General features: G+C 37.9%; 2 protein-coding genes and 1 long non-coding RNA gene across 4 annotated transcripts in view; all 3 read right to left on the reverse strand.

Annotated features, from left to right (window-relative positions):
- LOC126705808 (methyl jasmonate esterase 1-like) overlaps nucleotides 1-25,372 on the reverse strand; it is a 64,709-nt gene that overhangs the window by 14,213 nt on the left and 25,124 nt on the right. The window lies entirely within an intron of this gene.
- On the reverse strand, nucleotides 9,990-11,385 carry LOC126705812 (uncharacterized). Its single transcript, XM_050405028.1, has 2 exons — nucleotides 10,950-11,385; nucleotides 9,990-10,581 (listed from the first exon to the last, which is right to left on the reverse strand). The coding sequence occupies exon 2, from the start codon at nucleotides 10,574-10,576 to the stop codon at nucleotides 10,127-10,129; it is 450 nt and encodes a 149-aa protein (XP_050260985.1). The 5' UTR covers nucleotides 10,577-10,581; nucleotides 10,950-11,385; the 3' UTR covers nucleotides 9,990-10,126.
- Nucleotides 22,650-23,913, reverse strand: LOC126705813 (uncharacterized). Its single transcript, XR_007648432.1, has 3 exons — nucleotides 23,485-23,913; nucleotides 23,278-23,413; nucleotides 22,650-22,715 (listed from the first exon to the last, which is right to left on the reverse strand). It is a non-coding gene; the product is annotated as an uncharacterized LOC126705813 (long non-coding RNA).

Below are 25,372 nucleotides of genomic sequence, written 5' to 3' on the forward strand. Positions count from 1 at the left end.
AAGGGAAATCAATTTCAAGTGGCGGCAATAGTGGTAATTCGGGATAATAATGGAGTTGTGATGGCTTCTTGTTCAGAAAAAATTCATCAAGCTTACAAGCCTGATGAGGTTGAGGCGCTGGCTGCTCTGAAGGCAGTGACATTTGCGCGTGAGTTGGGTTTTCAAAGAGCTACTCTCGAAGGAGATTCTCTCGGTCAGATTAAAGGTTTGAAGTCAACAGAGTGTAGCCTATCTCCAATAGGTCTACTGGTAGATGATGTGAAAAGGGTTGCTAATAGTTTTGAACGATTGTTGTATTCTCATGTTAAGAGAAACGACAATAGGGTTGCTCATAGTCTGCCGAAAAATGCATTACGCATATCAGATTTTCAAGTATGGATAGAAGATGTCCCATCGCATATTGTTTCGATTTTAGATTTGGATGTAATTGTTTCAAGTTAATAAAATAAGTCAGCTTCTTTCTCAAAAAAAAAAAAAAAAAAAAACTTGATGAATCGTTGCTCAAAGAAAAATATCATTGTTTCCTGAAAAATCTTTGCTAATATACAAATGAATAACACAAAATACTGGTGAAATATGTACCAATACGCTATTTGCAGCCAAATTTTCCACGGCTCCTTTGCCATCTAAAAAACCACGAACAAGAGGACTGTATGGAACTATTCCAATGCCAAGCTCCCTGCATGTACAAAAACATTAAAATTCGAGAGACCATACTCATGCTTCTGGATAAGATAATTAAATTATATTGAAATCAAATCTACACAAAATGGATGATATTTTTTTTTTTTTTGTTGCAGTAGTCCTTCAAAAGAACAGTAGTGTTGCAAACGCAAGGATGAATATAAGGGGAAAATAAAAAAGGAGAGAGATTTAGGATACACGGAAGCATTCAAAACACCAAAATTTATAGAAAAACATCATCTTTGAACTAAACAAACCTGCAAACAACATCTGTCAAACTCCTATCATAACTGCTGCCATTAACTGCTTATGAAAGTGGGTCATCCACACGGTAGAAATGCAAGTAATTCTATCATTGTCATAAGGAATCATGAGTCTGGATTATTTCTAAATCCATTTTCTTGCTGAAATTTTCATAAAAAGTGTGAAACTTACATTTTATTGAGAATCATACCACTAAAAAATAAGTAAATAAAAAATATTTAATAAAAAGGCTCCGCATGATTTTTGGAACATGTATTAGAAGACTACTTGTTATTGTCAATTAATGTTGACAAATGATTACACCTAACAGGAAGATTAAGGGAGACCAGTGAAAATAACTCAAGTTCTACAAAATTGAGTAACTCTGCAAATAACTCGCTTTATGATGTCGCCATTTATATGCAAGCCATTACACACAGAAATTGCATTCTTGAGATATTCTACTGCAAATAACAGAGTACTATGTTATTTGTTCGGTTTTGTGCGAGGTAGCCATATACAGTTGGATTCCTCTTGGACTGCATCTGGACCAGTCCAAATATATGGGCTGGGTGGGTGCATGTGTACAATGTAACTCGATTTTCCAAATCTCGAGGAATTTGATTTCTTGTGAGTGTCCACTGCACAGAACTCGATTCAAGTAGAATCGAGTATTGTCGCAGGCCTACCTTTAAACTTCGATTCGTCTTGGACCGCATCTGGACCAGTCCAAATACCTGGGGGCCCATAAAAATAACTCGAGTTCTGTATAATCGAGTTATTTGAAATTAACTCGTTTTCTGTAACATCGAGTTATGAGAAAGCCGTTCCACCATTAACTGGATTCTTGTTATTTGTGCTACACATAACTCGATTTACGGACAGTCGGTTTATGTGCAAGCCCTTGTGCTGAAAATTTGATTGCATTTAACTCGATTATAGTAATATCGAGTTATATGGACATTACAATCTATTACCCATTTTTATTAACTCTTCCCCAGTTCTGCAGAACTTGCAGCTGTCCGAAATTACATCTTCGATTGCTCTCGCTTCATCCGGCTAGAACCCACAATTTCCCGCGCAAATTCGTCGAGGATTTTACATAGTAAGACTCTTTTAACGGTTGCTGTCTTTGAAATTACACATTGTTGGTGCATTATTCTCAAATTTTGCATTTTGATGCTTCACACTTCTATGTCTATGTCTATGAAGATTGTGATGAAATTGGGTGTTTGCCTAGTCAAATGCATTGTTGTTAGTAAGGTTGCCTATGTCATAGGTTGTCTTCCTTCCACAAAATGAACTTGCCAGTGGCTCCATATGTGTGTGGTATAGATATATGCTGGTTGTATGTCTAAACTGTACATTGTGCAATTTATTTTCTGTTTTTTGTAGAAGCTGGTGAAACTTACTACATGTAGCTACGATGGTATGATATATGTCAGTTCCTAAATCCACTTGTATGTTTCCTATATGATAAGACTTCTGTTATATACTCTAGGTCTCTAACTTCAAATTATTGACTCGGACCAAAATGCATTACAATTATTGCACCAACTAAACAACCCGTGAATAAGAATATTTGGTTTTCATTGTGTTGTTGTAAACTGCTCTAGACAGTATATTGTGTGCATGATTTTCTACACATGGTAGCTGGTTACTCTTCAATTTTTGTTCTCTGCTTCAAACTTCATTTTGGTTCTGTTTTTGTGTGAGCTGATCGTGTTTGCACTACTGACCATCGATTAGTTATGGGTCCGAAGAGGACTAAGAGGGGAAAATGCAAAGCTGCATCCGAACCTGAAGTGGTGTTTGATCAATTAAGGTTCCTCACGCCAGAAAATGAGCAAACCTTTGAAACCTTGATTAAGCGTAGGCGTATTTGGGGAGAAAGGCAAATCAATTTACAGGAGCTGCATCCTTTTGTTCGTGAGAATCTACAGTCTAGGCATTGGCTGTCCCTATGTACAAACATACAACCCCCTCCAGCTGACTTGATTAGAGAATTCTATTCGAATCTATCGGTGCATGAGGATCTTGGTGGTCACAAGGTGGCATCGTCCATACGTGGTGTACCGTTTACAATAACTAGGGAGCACGTATCTAAAGCCCTTGTGTACCTATAATTTGTACACCTACTTATCCAAACTCTATGTCTCCTCGTATTGATGATGTTATGGATGTTCTTTGTGGATGATCAAACATTCGGGATTCTGGCCGAAGTATTAGCTCAAGTGAGTTGACTGAGCTTAATTATATCTTCTTTAGGATAGCTTGTCACAATATTTTCCCTATCTCTCATATCCATACAATCCCTGTAGACAGGTGTATCTTGCTTTACGCCCTTGTCACCAATAGTTCCATTTGTTTTCCTTCCCTTTTCATCGAAACCATTGTCAAGGTGCGTAGGAGCAAGTATAAGAGGCATGCTTTGTTTTTCCCAGTTCTCATCCATAGGGTCCTCAAATATTTAGGATTAAAGAACTTTCCTTCCCACGAGTTGGTTCACATCCAAGCCCCTATAGGAGCCAAATTTCTGAAACAGCGAACTGCCCAAAAGAAGGTTGTCGACCTCAGTGTTGGTCCATCCAACAGACCACGAGTACGGTCTACTACTGGAGATGTTCAAGATGAGGACATGCATGGGGATCCCACATCTGTTGTTGCCGAGGATGGTGATGATGAGATAGATGTTGACACTGTTGATGCAGCGCATACATGCCCTCTTCCTCCCTCTCTTCATGCTATGATGGAGACCATTATGACGACTCAGGCAGCCCATGGTCAGCTTCTACATGGTCTTCTTGCCGAGGTTGGAGCTATGCGAGCGGACTTAGCTCACTATAGACGTCTTGTTCCACCTTCTACACCATCTGACTCTTGATGATTCCCATTGGGTATTGTACCCAAGGGGGGGACGATTTTCAGTTCGTGGTTGCTATAACATATTTGGAGAATTGTATGACAGTTCTATATTTTTTTATTTTAGTGGCAATTTGAAGAACATGGTATCCGTTGAAAGTAATTTGATATATTAATATGATGGTTAGTTTCATGCCCATCGTTACTATCATTAGTATTATTGAAATGGATGTAATGGTCTAAGAATTTTTTATGTTATTATGTGATTCTATATAATATCAAGTAGATCCAAGTCTGTGTGTAAATAACATTTATTTCATAATTCTGTACGACGCTCACGTGTTTTTAGATTATAGTAATTATTAATACAAATGGAAGGTTTTGTGAAAGCACAATTCGTTTACAGGTTTTGATATTAACGATGAACCACCTAGGAGATTTTCCTTGGAACAATGGCTGAAGCTATATCTTGACTTCAGGCAACTATTTTTATTGGAGGTTTTGCTGAGCTTACATGTATTTTCCACTAATTGGATATTTTTGTCGATCTTAAATCAGCAATTATATTATTCTGAATTTGATCCTCGCCTGGACTATTCCTCATGCATCATATTTTCATTACAAAATTTATTGATGAAACCTTGCAGTGCAGACTCGTCGAAAAAGATAAAAGCGACACTTGGCATGACCTCATTCACTCTAGCATTAGGTCTAACGGATTTTTTTTAATCAAATATGAGGAATCCAAACCTGAAGTGGTTTGCTCTTCCCATGTATATTAGATAACAGTGAGCTGAAGATAATAAACATCGTGAAGTTTAAGTATGTTGTGAAGGACCAACCACGATTAAACAGATATAACAGTGACCTCAAGCCACTAACATCAAAGTTCTAAGAGCAAAGTGGTGCTTTCAACCTGTAAATTATTATGGCACGCGTTTGTTTGAGAGCTTAGTTTCAGGGTTGAACATGGTTTTACCTATATGCAATCTCTTCTAACCAACAGTCACGAATTATGGGAAGAGCGTTTTGACTACCATCCTTGAAAATGACCAACGACAATGACTAATGATGTTTAAGATTTTGTAAAGGTAAAGTCCACAATTAAACAGATATAACCAGGAGCTCAAGCCACCACCAACATCTACGGTATAACAGATGTGGTATTCAGACCAAATTGGGCCTCGCTTCAAACCGACAAGTCTTTGACCACGATGTTTGATCGAATAGTCGAGTAAGTAGGTATTCCCTCAAATGCAGTCTCACATCAATTGGCTACGATTACAAGAGAAAGTACACTTGTACATGACCTATGGCGCTACGTAATTTGTAAGAGTGATGGTTCTGAGACCAAAGTGATGCTTTTAACCTGTAAATGTTTAATGACCAAAGATAATGAACACCGTCATATTTACACACCATCATGTTTACAGACATTCAAAATGACCAAATCACAGAAAACACTGTGATCTTCATAATTTATTTTGTGAAAGACCAAACATAATTAATAAATTAATATTGCGAACTTGCTGGTGAAAGACAAAACACAATTAATATAGCGAAGTTTGAAGGTGACCAAGTTCCAACTCTAAACACACGTCACCAGCCTGCTTCTGTAGCACCAACTGTAGTCATATCAAACTCCTTCAATCGCAGCACATGTGCCAACAGACGCTGCTGCTTAGTCAAGTCATGTTCGGTGCTCTACACGATGTGGATACCCAATTCGACACTGTTTCACACCCACACTCACGTGAATACAGAATTGTGAAATTGGATGCACAAATGTCTCATTTACATCTACTGTTGCAACTACTGCCCACCTTTGATGTGACATTAGGAACATTTAAAATCTTGTTCATATAGTGTTTTTCCTGAAGGGTTTGACATGACAGGCCCTAATAAGTGAAATTGTAATGCCTGGACCGTGAAATGAGGTTATAAATGCACCGGTGATATAATGTTAACTTTCTACCCCGCTAACTTCGTAGATTGATTAAGCTATGAGTCGCAATGCCTCAACATCAAATCGTACAATGCGAAACAAGTTTGGACCTACTTCAACAAATGCATCATCACAAGTTCCAACAGATCAACAACTACATACATACACAGACCACTATGGAGGAAAATGGGTTGGAAAGAAGAGAGATTTCGTTAATATGCCAATATACACGTATGAGAGTCTTGGAAGCGTCGGACACATCATGGTCGGCAAACCTACAAAACTAAGTACAGATACCACCGCAATAGAGTTCACTATAGCAGAACCACCATGGTCAACCCTATACGAGAAGAGGTGTGAGTTAGAGGTGTATTGTCGATGGCACGGGTTACGAGTTCCTAAGGCACGCTCTGCCGAGTTACCTAGAGATGAACCTGCCAACATACTTGCTCGTCTTGAACAAGAGAACAATCAAATGCAAAGGCGACTAGACCGTTTTCACGCAATCCAAAAAGCTAGGAAGCATCTAAAGGGGAAGGCGCAAGAGCGAGCCATGAAGTCTATTAATGAAATTACAGCGTTAGATGATGAAACAGATATTTCAGACTTCTCAGATTCAAGCAATGATGATTTCCAAAAATTTCTACCTATGAACATTAGACGTTGTTGTTAATGTCTACACATTATGTGCAATACATGATGTTATTGTTAATGTGTGACAAATGATGATTATGTATGTTCAACTTTTGCAACTCTAAAGATTAACTGTTTATTACTTTTGGCTAAGTTTATGTGAAATCACTTTCTCATTTTTTTCATACGTGTTCTTTGTTGCTACATTCAAGTAATGTGGGTCATGGACGAACAATGTCCTTTGCTTTGTAATGTAGGGAAAACCTTAGGAAGTGAAATGCCTCCAAATTATATTTATTGCACATTACTTGTAGGAAAATTTAATAGATTCAATACATACAGACTGATCCAAACCACATAGACCAACCGCGCATATGATTCAATAATTCGAATAATTCTTTTATATGAGTTCTTTGAGTCACGATATAATATGCACGTATCTGTGTATCTTAGTTGTAATAGTGTCCTACTTTATATAGATACATTACATAAAGACTCGTCCAAACCAGACTAACCACTCACTCACTGAAAATCCATATGGCTCACCCAACACACTCTCACAACGATATTTGGTTTGCTTAAAAATAGAGTAAAGGCCTAAAAGCCTGATCAGCCTTTGAAATATTTCATTCAAGTTATTGGTTTGTTGTAGCATTGCTTGAAAGCTCCCTAATATTGCAATTGTGATGATCGGAAGCCATTGATGTAAAACTTGGAAGCATAGTTTTCTTCATGTAATTTTACATTGATGTTGACAAAATGTAACTACATTTTCTACCTGCAAAGACTCCCTGAAAAGTTTGTAGGGAAACAGGGGGATAAAACTCAAGCCACTGTTGCTACACTCACTGCTCGTAATACTAGCATTTGGCAAGTGAGGTTGGAAAAGGCTAACACAGCTCGGCACTGTTCGGCGAAGTCATGTTCGCAGTTCTGCATGTGCTGCTCAACAACTCGACGGTAATGAACCCTGTCCAGTCATATCATCCATGCTCACGTGAATAAACAGATATGCAACATTTTGCAATGCACTATTTTCAAGGATGCAGAGGACCCTTCAAAAGTGTAAGCAAATTTTTGGGGGTAAGCTGTCCATCATTGCTACACTTGATTGATGTAGTTCTGCATGTGATACTCAACATCTCGAAACTATTGAACCCTGACCACACGTACCCATCCCCACTCACGTGAATACACATATGTGCAACCCTTTGCAATGCACCGTTTTCGAAGAGGCAGAGCATCCCTGAATTGGCTATGCATCAATTTTGGGTGTGAGCTGTCCAACATTGGTACACAGATGTTGTTCGTAGTGCTACATGTGCTGCTTAACAGCTTCGCACTGTTCAACCCTGTCCAGTCAATACACAGATATGCCTTCTTTTGCAATGCACCGTTTTCAAGGATGCAGAGCATGGCTGAAAAGTTTATGATACATTGAACACAGCTCAGTACTGTCTCAACAAGTCATGTCAGATGAAGCACATGAATTCTGAATAGTTTTGAACAAGACATACCAAACTGGTCAGAGAAATAAACCATAGTACTGATCAAAGTCCCTAATTAAATATAAGCATAAACATCACTAGTTTAAATTTTAAATAGGTTATCCTTGTCCAAACTCTGATGGTCAACCAAGTGAAATATTGAGACACTAATCACAACAGGAGTCCTTTCGATCACCTCATTGGCAGTGACATCTCCTTTTTCTAAATTATTGTCTTTCGAAAATGCAACCCAGCCTTCCCCGAATCTCATTGCTTAATAGGTTTTGATGGAGGGTAATAGCACAAGACATTGATGTGTGACAAATTGCTTCCCAATAATATACTTGCTTCCCATATATGTTTCCAAGCCATATTTAAGAGAACATCATAATCACATTATGTATAAAGGCTCACCATATTATGTGGCCACGAGATACCCATGAAAGAAGGATTTTTAGGCTTCAATTTTTTGGCTGCTTGGATTGCTCTCTCTCTCTCTTCCTCTGGACATAATCTGTAATTTTTTAAGAACAAACTTTTCTCTGACTTCATGTTTTATGGGTTTGTACATTAAGGAAGAAATGTTTGTATGATCTTCATCTAAGTTTTTGATATTTTTACCTGATGATCTTCCAATTTACAATTCTTCCTACGTGGATATTGAATCTCAATGGCAGTCTTATCAAATATAACAATATGGAAGCTTGAATTTCCTTCATATCTGAAGACTAAAAAATAACCATAACAGATAGAATGGTATTCAGCGAAATCCTGCCAACCATTACAAAACCTAATGTTGTTATCAGCTTTCTTCAATCACACTTGCCAAATTCCACCATAGGGAGCAATGACTGTAGCTACGGTGGATAGCTCAGTATTGTTGAACCCTGACCAGAAGTACCCATCCATACTCACGTCAATACACATAGCAACGCAGAAAATTTTGTGCATCAATTTCGAGTGTTATTGGTCCTATTGCTACATTGATGTTCGTAGTGCTGCTCAATAGCTTTGCACTATTGAACCCTATCCAGTCATATCACCTACACGCATCCGTGGAGGAGTTCCAACTCAGTTCCAACTCGATATTCCAGGAATCGAGTTACATTGAAACACTCCACCTGACACCTGACACAGCTATGCATCCTTTTGCAATGCAGCATTTTTAAAGGATGTACCTATAGCATCCCTGAGAAGTTTATGATACATTTAACACAGCTCAACATTGTCTCGTCAAATCATGTCAGATGAAGCACATCAATGTTGAATAGTCTTCACGTGAATAAATACGCAACCTCTTTTGCAGTACACATCACCAGCCCGCTACTGTAGCACAAGCTATAGTGTAACTCGACAGCTACCTCAACGAATCACATGCACCAACAGACGCCACTGAACAATATACTGTCAACTCATATCATCTTTATTCACGTGAATACTTATACTCACATCCACCTGAATACTTGCCCTTGCAAAACCCCTATATAAAGTCCCATTTACATCTACCCTTGCAAAACATCTACACATACCGAAGTCCCATTTACATACATCTACCCTTGCAAAACTTCTACACATACCGATCTAAAGTCACATTTTCCAATGTCAATGCGTAATTGGATGCTACCTCGTTTTCCAAATAACTATAGAACGCAAAGAGATTCTGACGAGAGGGAATACTATGCCGGATTGCAACAGGAGTGGGACTTTCGCGTGAACGAGTCCAACGCTCTGCACAATGATCTCCTGCAAATCGGAGCGCCTCTTGTCGAGCGTAGCTCGCTCACACTGCCACGACAAAACATGCACCAATATGAGCGTGCAGTGACGAAAATAAAAAAAGAGAACAATCTTATGATACTTCGTAGGTCCAGGTATCATATGCTACAATTGGCGGAGGAGCAAGCCGTTGCAACAAACAGGCAACTCACTCCGGCAGAACGTAACAATGTCCTCAACTACGAGGACTACCTATCAGAATGAATGCCACTGTGGTGTGTGTGTGTGTGTGTTATGTCTATGGTTAAGTTAATAATGTTAGTGTAAGTTATTTTATGTTTTCTGTGTTATGTCGTACGTGCTTATTGAAAAACATCATGTGTGAGAATATTTGACTTTTATGACTTATGTGAGAATAATTTACATTACGAATAACGTGCATGCTTCTCATAATCAATAATAAGGTTTACATAGTACAAATGCAACCATACATATAACACATAGTTAAGCAAAATAGTTCTCCAACAAAATCTAATTACACCACGACACAACACGATTACTCTTCATCTGACATCTCCACGTCTGACTGATAAATGGGATCAGCAAGAAGTGATTGCATGAACTGTGCATGCTCGTACCACCCTTCCTGCACTGACTCTCGAATCTCAACTTGGGTCCGATATCGATTAAGACGTATCTTCATTCGATTATTTTCTTCTCTTATGCGGTTCAATGCTTTACGAAGTTCGTCGATGCTGTCTCTGGGCATTTCTGATGCGAGTCGCCGAGGCACTGGCAACTTAAAACCAACCAACTCATCATAAAACATTTGTTGTTCACGAAATAACCAAGCCCACTCCTGTCTCATGGTATTGTGAACGTAAGCACTATTTCGCAAATTCAGATTGATTGGATAGCTGAACTCATCTTCCAATACCCAACAACGACCCATAGCAGTGAACACATCATGAGGCCTATAGAGTTGTGGGTTGCCAGAACCAGACATTGACACTGAATACAATAACACCAAATGATCAAGTTAACAGTGTGTATCAACTGTTGCTAAATAATGTAATCCTGCATAGAATGGTATACAACAAAGACATTCATAAACAATAGACATTGTTGGTAATGTCTACACATTGTCTTCAACACTAAATGTTGTTGTAAATGTCTGACCAATGATGATTATGTGCAATACAAAATGTTGCTATAGTAAAGAAATTATTTCATTCTCTTCTCACCAACGTTTACTACAACAAATAACCAAAATCACACCAATGTACTTACTTCACATTCATTCAACCTAAAAAATCAAAATTTAGTACAATATCAAATGAACATAACATTGCCCTAAAATTGTGATGTGAATTTTTTACCTGAGGTGATACAAATTTCAATTGAGTTTGAAGAAAGCTGCTGTTGATCCGTGGAGGAGTTCCAACTCAGTTCAGCAGAAAGTCCTCAGTTCAGCAGAGAGCAAGGCACACTGAGTGGGAGAAGGTGTGCAGAAATTATAAGAGAATAACTCGACTTTACGGATATCAAGTATACTTTATAACTCGATATTCCAGGAATCGAGTTACATTGAAACACTCCACCTGACACAAAGACAGTACGAAATCAGGGTTTATAACAGTATAACTAACTCGATTTTTAACTAATCGAGTTATGTAGAGATTCAAAACAAAAAATGCCAGCAGTGCGGGAAAAACCTGTGTATAACTCGATTATTGAAGTATCGAGTATTTCATATAACTCGATTTTAGTATCATCGAGTTACAAAAGAGGGGCATTTCCCTATTTAGTTTCAGAATGAGGGCACAAAGATGTTTAATTTCCGAAAAAAGGGCATTTGCCCATTTTGGCCAGAATTAGATCAATGTTAGTGTATAGCAAATTTTTTGAAAAGTAATGTAATAACATCTATTCGCAAATTTTAAATAAAAGTCTGAAACAATATGACACTCTTGTTCAAGATACATGATGCTCACCATTAATCAAAATGAGGAAAATATAAAATGTATAGCTGGACCAAATCCATTTTATAAAGCACTGAAAAATAGAATCCCTTGGACCAAGCTGCAAACAATGAACAAGAGATCATGAGGTTCCTAATTAGTAGGCACCCATCAGAATCTATCCCAAGCATTCAAAGCAATTACAACAAATAACAACGTTTTCATGATTTTAGGATTCTTACTGTCACTATCCAGTTTACACTACGTACAATGAGGCTTTAGAGAATTTGATTGAACAATAAAAATCTGAACAAAATATTTATTTTTGAACAATGAACTGAAACTCTTGGCAAAGTTAGAGACAATCGTTATAATGAAACTAAACTGTTGATAGTAAAAGTATATTTCTAAAGAACTTGCAATACTTTAGAAGGAAGTCTAAACCAATTCCCTATAACTTATATTGAAGAACTTGCAATAATTTTGGAAGGAAGTCTAAACCAATTCCCTATAATTCCCTATTTTAAAAAGGCATAATTTTAAGGCTGTAGTGCTTTCGGTGTTGTTGAGCCTAAATTGAGAAAATGGCTTAAACATTTACTCTACCATAACATAATAGAGTATTAGACTATCAGTCCATGTCTCTTTTTTAACTACTCAATTACTTCTACATTGGAAGCTTTCATAAAACATTTTGCGTGCAACACAAATACCTTAAAGAATTGATTTCCAAAATCAAAATGAAGTCTCAATTTTTTAATTCCACAATCCAAACATAGCTAACTCATAACAAAATCATATAAATACAACACCCATAGTCAATTGAGCCTAAATTTGCAAACAACAAAAAATTTGGAAAAACCTTTCAAACAAAAACTTTATATATATATATATATATATTAAATAAAAAATAAATTAAAAAAACTTCTGATTGCACATCTATACATACGTGTCTCTACTCCCGTCATTTCCGCCAATCTTTCTCACCAACTTCCCTGCTCCAACCATCATTACAGCCTTCAAATAAAATTGGATAGTTACAAGTAAAGAAAATAGCTCAATCTTTGCATACTCTTTAACATGGCCAAAAAATCCTAATTATATAGTTAGTAGTTCTAGTTACTAAACTATATTATTTACTAGCATCTCGAGTCTAAAAGACTTGATTTTGGCGATTTTGGCCTATAAATCGAGTCTCGGGGACTTGATTTTCATGGTCTAATTATTTCCGATGTGGCATATTTTTCCACGTGGTCACATGAAAATCGAGTCTCTAAGACTCGATTTGCAAACCTTATATAACCCAGAAGAACCCAGACCCAGAAGAACCCAGAGGAAAAAAAAAAAAAAAAAAACCAGAAACAGATGGAGAAGAACCCAGGTCGCATGGCGGACCCAGGCCAAGCCGAGCGCGCTGGTACGCGACCCAGGCCAGGCAGCGCGGTCCACCGTGCGGCCTAGGTTCTTCTATTCTGGGTTCTTCTCTCTTTCTCTTACTGTTTTTTTTTTTTTTTCTCTGGGTTCTTGATATGTTCTGGGCAGGTCGCCTCTCTCATCTGATCTGATTCTTTCTCTTTTGATCTGATTGTTGTGTTTTTGGATTTCTTAAAAAAAAAATTTGTGTATTTTGGCTTGTACGAGAGAGACTTGAGAGTTGAAATTTTTTTAAATTTTTTTGGTTTATAAATTGAGTCTTAGAGACTCGATTTCTAAGTAGGAAAATAATGCCACATCAGACCATGGAAATCGAGTCTTTGAGACTCGATTTATAGACCAAAATCGAGTCTTTTAAACTCGAGATGCTAGTAAATAATATAGTTTGGTAACTAGAACTACTAACTATATACTTTTTTATGGCTATTTGGCCATTTTGGCCCTTTCTTTAACATGGAAATGATGAACAGTTCTATCACATTGGAAAGATCGTTTAGAATAATGAAACCTCATAATATCAATTTTTTATGTAATTAAATTTCATGAAAGAATGAAAGGGCATAATCCTAGCACATACAAGTGATAATTTTTTTTTTTTTTGGTATGGGAAAAATAAAGGAGATAAAAGCTGAAACGACTTATTTTGTTGAAACTGAAAAGTTTTTGTTGAAAGTAAATAGATTAAAAAAAAAAAATTGACTTGAGCAATGAGACTCACTTGACAATACAATGAGACCCACTTTAGGAGCAAAGATAAACTAAAGAAGTAAAATGAACAACTATATACTCATGATGTCAAACAAAAAGGCCACACATATGTGAATTCACATACCTTTTGTTGCTCCCGTTTCAGCAGCTTTTATTTCCTCCTTGTTAGGGGTGTCAAATGGGTGGGTTTCGGATGAGCATAATTGAATTGGGTATATAAAACCCATTTACCCATTAAAACCCATTTAATTAATTGTTTCTAACCCAAATATCCCAACCCAATTATAATGGGTAAACCCCAACTCACCCAATTACCCAATTATCAAAATGACCAAAATGTCATTAAAGTGAAAATTCCAACACTTTCTTGGATTCCCTTTTACACTCTCTCTAGTCTCCATTCTTGAGATTAAAAAATTCCACATAAGCACATCCATATCAGCAATTATATTAAAAATCCAAATAAAAAATATTTTCTTTTCTTTTCTATTTTCTCTCACTTTCTTGGCAACCAAACAGTGCAATAAATACAAAGAAATGTCATTTCAAGCTCCATTCTTAAATTACCCAAATTTAAAATAAATCACACTGTCGACGTCGATATGTCCGCCGCCGCCAACGATGCCGTCAAGGTCCTCCCCTTTTTTTCTTTTTTTGAGAGGTATGTCTCTACGCTATCCTTCGTTTGGCAACCGAGAAAATGGAAGAAAGAGTAAAGGAAACTAAAACTTCATTTTTGTATATTAGAGAGAGAGAGAGAGAGAGAGAGAGAGAGAGAGAGAGAGCTACAGGGTAAGGCGATGGAGGAGCAGACATTTGCGCCGGAGGGGAATCGAGCGGCCATGGCTGATTCGATCATCATCATTGTTGATTATTAGATTGATTGTAGGAGCTGGATGAGATGAAGAAGCGGTTGAAGGAAATGGAAGAAGAAGCTGCCACTCTCCGTGAAATGCAAGCTAAGGTCGAGAAGGAAATGGGCCATGTTCAAGGTTCTAAAATTCTCTACTTTACTTTTCTGATTTCTATGATTGTTTGCTGAGAAAATAATCCCCAGGAAAAATATAAATTTATACTTTGATTGTTCATATACTGCTTTCTTTATTTATTTTATTATTATTATTATTAATATTATTTTAATGGGAAGGGATATGTTGAATTTGGGTATATTGTTTTTGGGTTAAATGGGGCTTAATGGGTTTTTAGTTAAAAACCAATAATCACTGGATCTAATTGGGTTGATGCCCATTTAACCCAACTAATAATTGGGTGGATTTGGGTTCAATTAGAGTGGGTGGGCAAATGGGTTTGGACGGGTAGGTTTGAGCTTACTTTGCCACCCCTACTCCTTGTGTATTCAGAATCTATTGTGAATATTTGTTTCCAAAAAAAAAAAAAAAAAAAAAAAAAAAAAAAAAAAAAACTCCAAGAAAAAAGGGGGAATATATATATATATATCAAATCACTCAGTTGCGCTAATTTCTTTCTTTATTTATTTGCTTATCTATAAATCCAAAAAAAAAAAAAGGTACAAAAATTGTTCTATTCTCCAAAGTTTGAACTACCCTGAACTTCTAATTATGAAAAACTGTGTAAATCTACTGCACAGAAACAGAGAGACACCTGAGGATTTTAGGAGGAAAATCAGAGAATGAGAATAAGGATTTGCGCATTTGGGCATTTCAAGAGAGGGCAAAATCAGAAAAGTGAGAGAGTGAGAGACATACACCCGGCGCTGCATAAGCTTTCCCATCTCATATCTCCCTGTGCTATCCCATCTCTCTCTGTTTTTCTTTCCAAAACTGTGCATTTTATTATGTGAGCAAACAAATCCCTTTATTTTTCTTAAACCTAAAGATCGTGTTGAAAGTGAAGCGCTATCCTCTCCGATTGCATTACATGCCTCGCCGCATAAACTTTCTTCAATGCATCCATTTTCTGTAACCCAACAAAAACACGCACAAATTTTATTTTTTTTTCAATTTCAAATCTTTACTTATATTTTATAAAAGAAAAGACAAAAAAAAAAAAAAAAAAAAAAAATTCAAAGTTTAAAAAATTAAGGAAAACAACAATGTTGTATAATCGGCGGTGGTGGTAGTTATCATTACCTGGGCTTGGGTCTTCCATGAGTGTTGAATCTTGAATGGAATGTGCGTTGTTTTGGGGCTCTCTCTCTCTCTCTCTCTCTCTCTCTCTCTCTCTAAGTCTGAGAGTTTTTTGATTGTGATTAGAGAGTGATACCTGTATCGTGATGAGTTGAGAATGTTAAACCACAAACCAGCAAAAAGTTTTATCTGGTCCTCTACTTCTCTCTCTTAACTTTCAAGAAACCCATAGGCCACACCCACCCACAATCTCCACCAAAGTCTCTTCCCTTCCTTTAAACCACACAATTCTCTCCCCATACAAACCTACAGGCTACAGCCGTCTGTCTCTGCGCCTTATCTCGCCAAATATGTACAGATTGCACCGGCACCACACACGTACTAAGCTCTAGCTTATCTCTCTGTTGAGTCTGTCAGAAGAAGAAGATGTATCTTGCTCTTTGCCTGCCTCAGACTTGCTTTTCTTTCCCACGCAAAAACGTTTTGGACATTTGTGAACCAAATAAAAGAAGTAATGAAAAGTTGAGTTTTGCATTGACTAAACCAAAAAATCACTAAATCACTGTAGGTGGAATCTTTCACTTTTTTTTATTTATTATATATATATATATATATATATATATAAGAAAAACCAAGCCCTTCTTCATATATTAAAAGTTTTAAGCATTTAAACTTGAAATCAAAGCAAACACAAAAAATACAACTCACCCGTGCTCTGCTGCAGCCTTGGAATCACAAACCTCTGCTTGATGACTGTCTGTGTGAACAAAAACAAAAAACCTATAAATCTAAAATCCTCAAAAGCCTATAACATTCAACAGAACCATGAAAATATAAAGAATAGGTCACAAATTTTTTTTACCTTGTGCCATCACAAGGACCTCAATGGATTGTTAGCCAAAACCACAACTCACCGAGGCTTAGGGTAAACCACAGGGCCCCTTCAGATCAGAGATAGAGCCTCTAATCTCTTTACCTCCAACAACCAAAAAGGCATTCTACTGAGGATTACAAATTACATTGATTCATCTATGAAAAGCCAATCCTACATCGCAGAAAGAACGCTTGCATACACAAAATTCATAGTATATTACTAAAAAATAAAAAATAACCCCAAACTTTCATTCATATACATATATACATAATTACATACATGATATTACAAAAGAACACCTAATAGCAAATATTAACATACAAAAATTATCTAATTTGAGTAAAAATCCAAACTTTCAATCTCACGTGCAGAGATAAATGCAAAGAAGAACACCTACAAATAGCAAACACAACACAAATTCAGCCTGAGTAAAAATCCAAACTTTCATTCATATAGTCTAAATATAACACTAAATATTCTGACCCATCTGAGTTTACCAAACTTTCACACAAACATATGCACAAAAACTCAAATTTAGTATTTTGGGAGAATTGAGCTCCGAATTTTCGATTCTGAAAGCCAAAACCAAAAATCCTCAATTTCCTTCCATTTGTCCCCAATTTTCACAGCAACAATAATTTTGTAGTACCAGAAACCAAAAATAAGTATATAAAACAGAGTTTCAAACCCGCAATCGTCTATCTGTCGCACATCCACCAACCTACAGAGATCACAAACAGCGTTTGAGGCTTTGAGCTCCATTTTTTTTTTCTGGCTGCAAATGTTCTTGGGTTTCAAATTTTTTGTTGATCTGGATTAGTAGAGAGAGATTGGTGCTGAGGCTGGGTTGTGAAGGAGTTGAATCACAATACAGATCGGTGGTTTGGGAGGAAAAGAGAGAAGAAAAAAAAATCGTGTGGAGAGAAGAAGAAGAAGATAAGAGGCAGTAAACGGTGAGTCATTGTTGTTTGAGTTTATCTTTAAATTTTGACTGAATTGTTGTTCTCTTCAAACGCACCGTTTTAGCTTCACAAGAAGACAAAACTTGACTAAATCAAAGAAAATACTGTAGAGAAGCTCACTCTTTATATATATATATATATATATATATATATATTTTTTTTTTTTTGAGAAGGAAGATAAAATTTCATTAATAATTAAACCCGAAGGTCAGACCGAACAAAGGAAGAGATGTCTGGAGGAACAGACTCCAACTAGACCTCTAAGGGGCAAGATAATCTTGCTCTCTGGGCTAAGGCATGCGCTACTGCATTTCCTCGCCTGCCAATACAAGAGAAAGAGTAACTCTAAAAAGAGTTTTGATAAGACAAAGTGTCTTTTAAGATGTGCCCTCCTTGTGAGTGGGCCACGATCCTATCCTGAAGGGACCTGATAACATTGGATGAGTCACCTTCAAAAACCGAATTGAAGAAACCCAATTCTGCAGAAAAAAGGATAGCACGTCGGGCGGCAAGAATCTACAAGTTCAGCTGATTGGGGTTTCATAATTTTTTCCAAGAGAGCTGCCAGAACCCCTCCTTCTGAATTCCAAATCACAACACCGATCCCTACACTATCCGACTCACCAAACAGAGCTCCATCAAAGTTAATTTTCACCTGGTTTTCATACGGTGGACACCAACTTGCCGCTGTTGCTGCATTTCTCACGAGTAACCTCTGTTGGTCGAACTTGTCAGAATAGTTTTGAAGATAGTTTTCAGCAAAATCGGCTACTCTGTCTAAAGGTACTGTGGCAAAATGGAGCCGAGAATTATTCCGGTGGTGCCATACGGACCATGCCATGATTGCAAACAGTGGGAAAAGATGATGATTTTTTTGCACTAAGTGAACCAGGTCCGAAAATGAACCTTCCTTATCCTGTGAGTTAACCAGCCAGCCAAACCTTCTTTGCCACACCTGGCAAACCTTAGAACAACCCCACAACGCATGCTTGACATCTTCAGGATGGTCTGAGCAGAGATGGCACACATTTTCCTGAATAATAGTTCTCTTCCTCAGATCTTCCTTAGTGGGCAATGAATTGGTGCATGATTTCCATAAGAAGTGCTTGATCTTTCCTGGGACTTTGAGTTTCCACACACCCTTCCAAAAATTACGACGAGCCTCAGCAACGTCAGTTTCAAGACCACCTGCCTGTTGGTCCTCACAAAGGATTTTGTACCCCGACTTCACTGAATAAGAGCCATTTCGTTCGGCAGTCCAAACAAAGGTATCGGCCTGTGGAGTGGTACAAAGGGGTTGGGCTATGATGCACTGGGCATCAGGGGGGTAGAAGCATTGATCAATCAAGCCCAAGTTCCACCAACCCGAGTTGGGATCAATGAGCCCATTGGCTGTTGTAGTCTGAGCAAGTAACCTTTTATGGAATAGGATTCTGCCTGCATTAGAATTTGGTAGCCAAGCATCATGGAGTAACCGAATTTTTTTCCCATCCCCCATTCTCCAATGGCCATTTCTTTCAATTAGGTTTCTAGAACGGAGAATACTCTTCCATGCAAATGAACCCGAGGCTGACTTGGCTTCAAACACACTGCAATTTGGAAAGTACTTAGCCTTAAAAACTTTGTAAAAGAGGGAATCCATGTCATGTATCAATCTCCAAACATGCTTCGCTAGCATTGCCTCATTGAACTTACAGAGGTCTTTAAAACCCAATCCACCGTCTAGTTTTGGCTTACACAAAACCTCCCACTTCTTCCAGTGGATTTTTCTTCTATCACCCCTATTACCCCACCAAAATTTCCGGATAAGCATTTCAATGTCTTGGCAAAGACCCACTGGAAGACGAAAACAACTCATAGCGAAGGTGGGGATAGCTTGGACTACAGCTTTCAACAACACTTCTTTACCCGCTTGAGAAAGTAATTTCTCCTTCCACCCTTGAAGTTTCTCCCACACCCTATCTTTGATGTAATTCAGACTAGCTTTCTTATTTCTTCCAACCACCGCTGGCAATCCCAGATACTTCTCATATTCTTTGATCTCGGCAACATCCAACAGGTTTTTTATAGTCTCTTTTGTAGAATCCGAGACATTTTTGCTAAAGAACAAAGTGGTTTTTGCAGAGTTAATCTTCTGACCTGAAACCTTCTCATAGATATTCAGGAGGGCCTGGATACTTCCACGTCATCTACCCGAGCCCGACAAAAAAGAAGACTATCATCTGCAAAAAATAGGTGCGAAATCTTTGGACCGGAGCGACAAAGAGAGAAACCCTCAATCTGACCACCATCAACCGCATGTTGAAAAAGCCCATTCAAACCCTCCGAGCATAGTTAGAAGAGATATGGAGACAAAGGATCTCCTTGCCTGATACCTCTAGTTGGAATGATGCGGCCTTTAGGTTCACCATTTACCAAAATGGAGTAAGAAACCGATTGAATACACTCCATTATCCACCCTATCCAAGTAGGATGGAAACCCATTTTCTCCATGATCTTCCTTAGAAAAACCCACTCCAACCTGTCATAAGCCTTACTCATGTCCAATTTTAAGGCTACATGTCCCACTTTACCCACTTTCTTCATCTTCATATGGTGTAAAGTCTCAAAAGCCACCAGAATGTTGTCCGAGATAGCTTTGTCTGGTTGGAAAGCGCTTTGAGTCTCAGAAATAATTTGGGGTAGCACTCGTTTTAATCTGTTGGCCAACACTTTGGAGACAAGTTTATATAAGACATTACAAAGCGCTATAGGGCGAAACTTAGAAATAAATTCTGGGCTCTTGACCTTAGGGATGAGTGTAATATAAGTATGGTTAAGACATGGCAATACTTCTTTGGCATTTAAACAGAATAAAACAGCCTTAACAATATCATCACCAATACTATCCCAATAATGTTGGAAGAAAAGTGGAGGCATACCATCAAGACCGGGAGCTTTTAAAGGCGCCATCTGCTTTAGGTCTGTCTCGACCTCCTCCTTGGTAAAAGCTTCAACCAAGCCATCATTCATGTCTGAACTCACCACCCTTTTTGTGTGTTGAACCATCATCTCCATGTCACATGGGTTTGAGGAGGAAAAGAGCTTACTATAAAAATCCACAATCATGGCTGAGACATTTTCTTCTCCTGAAGCCAATACCCCATCTAAATCATGGAGTTCGGATATAGAGTTTCGACGGAAGCGTTGATACGCCCTATTATGGAAATACTTCGTGTTGCTATCACCCGAGACCAACCAGTGGGAGCGGCTTCTCTGTTGCCACATTTGTTCTTCCATATGAAGGAGCTCATTTACTTCGGATTTTAATTGCAAAAAGACATCCACGCTACCCCCTTGTAATGCCACCACCTCTGCTTTGCTTAGAAGCTTCTTTTTATCCACTAAGGTCCATGAAATATTGCACACTGAATTCTTGCTCCACTTCTTAAGTTTTGCTTGACACCTATCTATTTTTCCCATGACTGCTACCATGGGAGAGCCCGATTGTACTGCCGCCCAAGACCGGGCCACTGTATCATGACACCATTCCTTTTCAAGCCAGAATTGTTCGAACCGCCACAGTCGCTGAGGTTTCACTAGAATGCCCTCGGGATGGATTATGATAGGACTATGATCGGATTGCCCACACACCAAGGATTGAATCTTAGTTGCTGGAAATCGCTCTACCCAATCAGTCGTACTAACTGCTCTATCAAGACGTTCCCAAATTCCACCTGAGGGATAATTCTTGAACCATGTAAACTTTTTCCCATTGAAACCCAAATCCAACAAACCGCATTCATCGAGCACCTCTCTAAACTTTTGCATTTGACTGTAAGGGCGGGGACGTCCCCCTCTCTTTTCATGAGACTTCACAAGTTCATTGAAATCTCCCCCACATAACCACGGTAGGGAAAAACGATTATGGAGGTTTCTTAATAAATTCCAAGAATTCGAGCGACGGTGAGTCTCTGGATTTCCATAAAAACCCGTAAATCTCCAGGCTTTGTCGGTGCCTCCAAAAATTATTGTGTCGATGTGATTGAGAGAGGATGAAACAACCTGTAAGTCAAAATCTTTTTTCCAAAAAATGGCTAAACCACCACCATGATTAATTTTTGAGACACCATAGTGATAACCGAATTGTAGCAAATCACGAATACCTAAAAGCCTAGCTTTAACCAGCCATGTTTCGGCTAAGAACACAACTGTAGGATCTTGTGCCCGGATAATATCCCTGAACTCTTGAACTGTCTGTCGGTTCCCAAGCCCCCGACAGTTCCAACATAGGATACTCATAAGCTGTGGCAGGGCTGGGAACCAGCCGCCGCCAAAATATTGGAATTTTCCTTGTCATCTTGAGAAACTATGTACTTCTTAATTGGTGCTTCAACCTGATCAGAGTCTCTCACAAAAGCTCTTTTTTGTCCTGCATGAACAAGCAAGGCTTCCTTACTGCCTGGAGCGGATCGCAGTACCCGTGACCATTTTGAACCTGACCCAAGAGAGTCTTGCTTTGTTATTTGATGATTGGAGATGTCAGCTAGCATGGGACCAAGGATCACGTGATTTTCTTTTTTCAAAGAAAGCTTATGCTGAGAATAAGACTTAGTAGAGTCAGCTAAGGGATTAGCTTGAATTACATCACAATAGGGCCCACTATGTGTCTCAAAAAGAGGAGCAACTAAAGGAGTTTGCTGTGGAAAAGTAGGCTCAAAAGTTCCGTGATTCCCTTCCTGCCCTTCAGTAGTATTAAGCTCCTTAGAGCATTCGCAGCAGTGGAGCTAAAATTTTAGCTTTTTAGCTCCACCAAAAGTTACTTTATCTATTTTACCTACACACATGCTGCAGCAGTGGATCTATTTTAGCTTTCAATACAATAAAATAATATAAACATCACAATAAAATAATATATCTACTACAATAAAATAATATATTCATTACAATAAACAACAATTACAACCACCTGCAACCGCCACCGCTACCGTCGCCACCGCTGCCATCACCACCGTCACCGCCACCACCACCGCCACCGCCACCGCCACCGCTGACTCTTTTACCGCCACCGTTGCCACAGAAAATTCTAAAATACCACCGCCGACTCTTCTAAACTTCCCTGCACACAAAAAATTCCCAAACTTACATTTATATCAAAACTTAAAATACTTAGAATTATATCAATAAAACATGATTATGCATATCAAAACTCAAAACTTCCCTGCACACAGAAAATTCCCAATCGTACATTTATATCAAAACTCAAAACCAAACTAACAATTTCTCATTAAAATGACCACAAGAAATGTGTGCTCTGTTTCTAGTTTTGTGCAACAGAACATATCCAACAAAATCCACCCAAATCAGAGCACTCAATATCACAAAATCCATAATCATCATCATCATCAATGAGAAACTACCGTATTCATCCATTAAGAACATTAAACATCATCATCATCACTCACACTTACCAAACCATAATCATCATCAATCTACCAAAATAATCTACCAAAATCACCAAGCCAATAATCCAGAACAACAATAAAAAATCATATATCAAAAATAAAAAACAGAGACATCCACATGAAGTGGATCCAAATCAAAAACCTAAAGTGGATCGGCGGAAGAGTATACCCAAATCAAAAACCCAAAGCATCCACATGAAGAAGACAGAGACTGACCTGAAGTGGATCGGCGGAAGAGAAGTGCGTCGAGGCAGATCAGCGGCGTGGGTCTGAACTTGACGATGGCGGCGACGTTGACGATGGTCGGGTCGGCGACGTTGAGAAAGTGAGCTTGAGAGGCTTGAGATGAGAGCTGACAGTGAAATAGAGAGAGTGAATGAGACCGGATTTGATAAAATGAAGAAAAAAAAAAGCAAGTTGTACCGGAGTGAGCTTGAGGTGGACGAGTCGACATTGACGAGCTTGAGAGACTGGAGAGTGAATGAGAGAGATGAGTTCAGAGATGAGGATGAGTCGAGCTTCATGGGTCGGCGACGCTGACGAGCTTGAGAGACTGGAGAGTGAATGAGAGAGATGAGTTCAGAGATGAGGATGAGTCGAGCTTCATTGGTCGGCGACGTTGACGAGCTTGAAAGACCGGAGAGTGAATGAGAGAGATGAGTTCAGAGAGTGAATGAGAGAGTGATGAGTTCAGAGAGAGATGAGAGAGGGACGGTGATAAAGAATGAATAAAAAAAGGAGCCGGCAGAATAAAAAATTATATTTTTTTTTTGCTCACAGCTACAGTGCACATCTATAGATAGATGTGCACTGTAGCGAATCAGCTAAAAAAAATAACTATAGCTCCACTGCTGGGGCTTGTTTTTTGTATATGGAGAGCTAAAATATACCAATATAGCTTTTTAGCACCACTGCTGTGAGTGCTCTTAGTCACACGATCACAGCTCCTACATTGACCCTCAAAACCCGGCGGAATCTCATCTTTTTATATAGTTAATAGAAATAGAAGTTTGTCGAAATTACTAACGTGGTATGCACTAACGCCAAACAATGACTTTAATTTCTCACCATTGTACTTTATATATAATTCTCTCATATAAGGAAAATGGTTTCTGGTACCTGCTCAAGGCAAAGGACATCTACGAAATATTTTATGTTGGATAGCAGCTTGCTGGTTAGGTCATTAAATTTATAGAAGTTTTTCTTGTTTTTGCCAAGTAATTGAATGGAGGAGATTAATGGAAGAGGTTGATAAGCTTTGATCCCAAGTCTACCCTTGTTTTTGATAAGTAATTGAATGGAGGAGAAGAATATATAGATGGAATTATAAGCTTTGATCCCAAGCCTACCATGAAATAAGTACTCTAGCTTAAAGAAAATTGATAGGGATGAAAGTTGTCCCAAAAATCACAGCAACCAAAAACTGTGTCATTAAAGTTGATAGTGCCACATATATACAATTTCTATTTATATAAAAATCATATTATTATAATGCATATTTATTAACAATTTCAAACATATTAACCAATCATTCTAAATGATTTATAATGAGAGTTGAAGGGAAATATTCAAAAAATGATGATAAGATGGTTTTATATTGAAGATAGAGAATGATAATGTTTCAGAATTTTAGAGAAGCTATAAAACTTATTATTGGTTTGTATGACACATCCTTCTGTGAGGTGTAATGAGGGGAAATACCAAAGAAACTTGTGATACTTAGAAAGTCTAGCTTTGATGTCTAGAAATTTATCTTTTCTTTATTTTATTGTTCACGAGTTACTGTTTATAGCACAGGAACAGCCGCCCAAATCTTGATTTTTCTACATTATTTTATCCCCAAACCCCACTAATCTTTCACCATTTGGAAACCTAATAATCCCTATTATTTTCCATCCTTTTCCCCACCAAAACCTAACTCTAATCCCACAAATTCACATGTAAGTAAAGGTAACTTAATATATTGGGTGAAAGGGAAGTAAAAATACTAACAAAATATTGCATTCATAATCTCAAAGCTATGTAATTTGGTAAACATACATCTCCAAACTATTCACAAGCTCAAACACTTGGCATCAATCTTCAAATAAAAAATTATTCCTTTAGAACTTCTTTCTTTTTTAATGCATTATCTTCAAGGAAGCAACCTACTACTATAATTACCTTTGATCGTTGTTGGAGCATTTTAATATTCAATAATTAAAATAAATAAATGTTACAACATAAATGTAAAGATATGAGAGTGAATATGGAAGATGGGGAGTTAATGAAAATGTTTAATCCCACATTGAAAAGGAGAGAAACTATTTTA

The sequence above is a fragment of the Quercus robur genome, chromosome 11, assembly GCF_932294415.1.
Source record: "Quercus robur chromosome 11, dhQueRobu3.1, whole genome shotgun sequence".
Lineage (NCBI taxonomy): Eukaryota > Viridiplantae > Streptophyta > Magnoliopsida > Fagales > Fagaceae > Quercus > Quercus robur.

Coding starts and splice junctions, on each gene's coding strand:
- LOC126705812 (XM_050405028.1), bottom strand. CDS start 10,576: ATGTCTGGTTCTGGCAACCCACAACTCTATAGGCCTCATGATGTGTTC.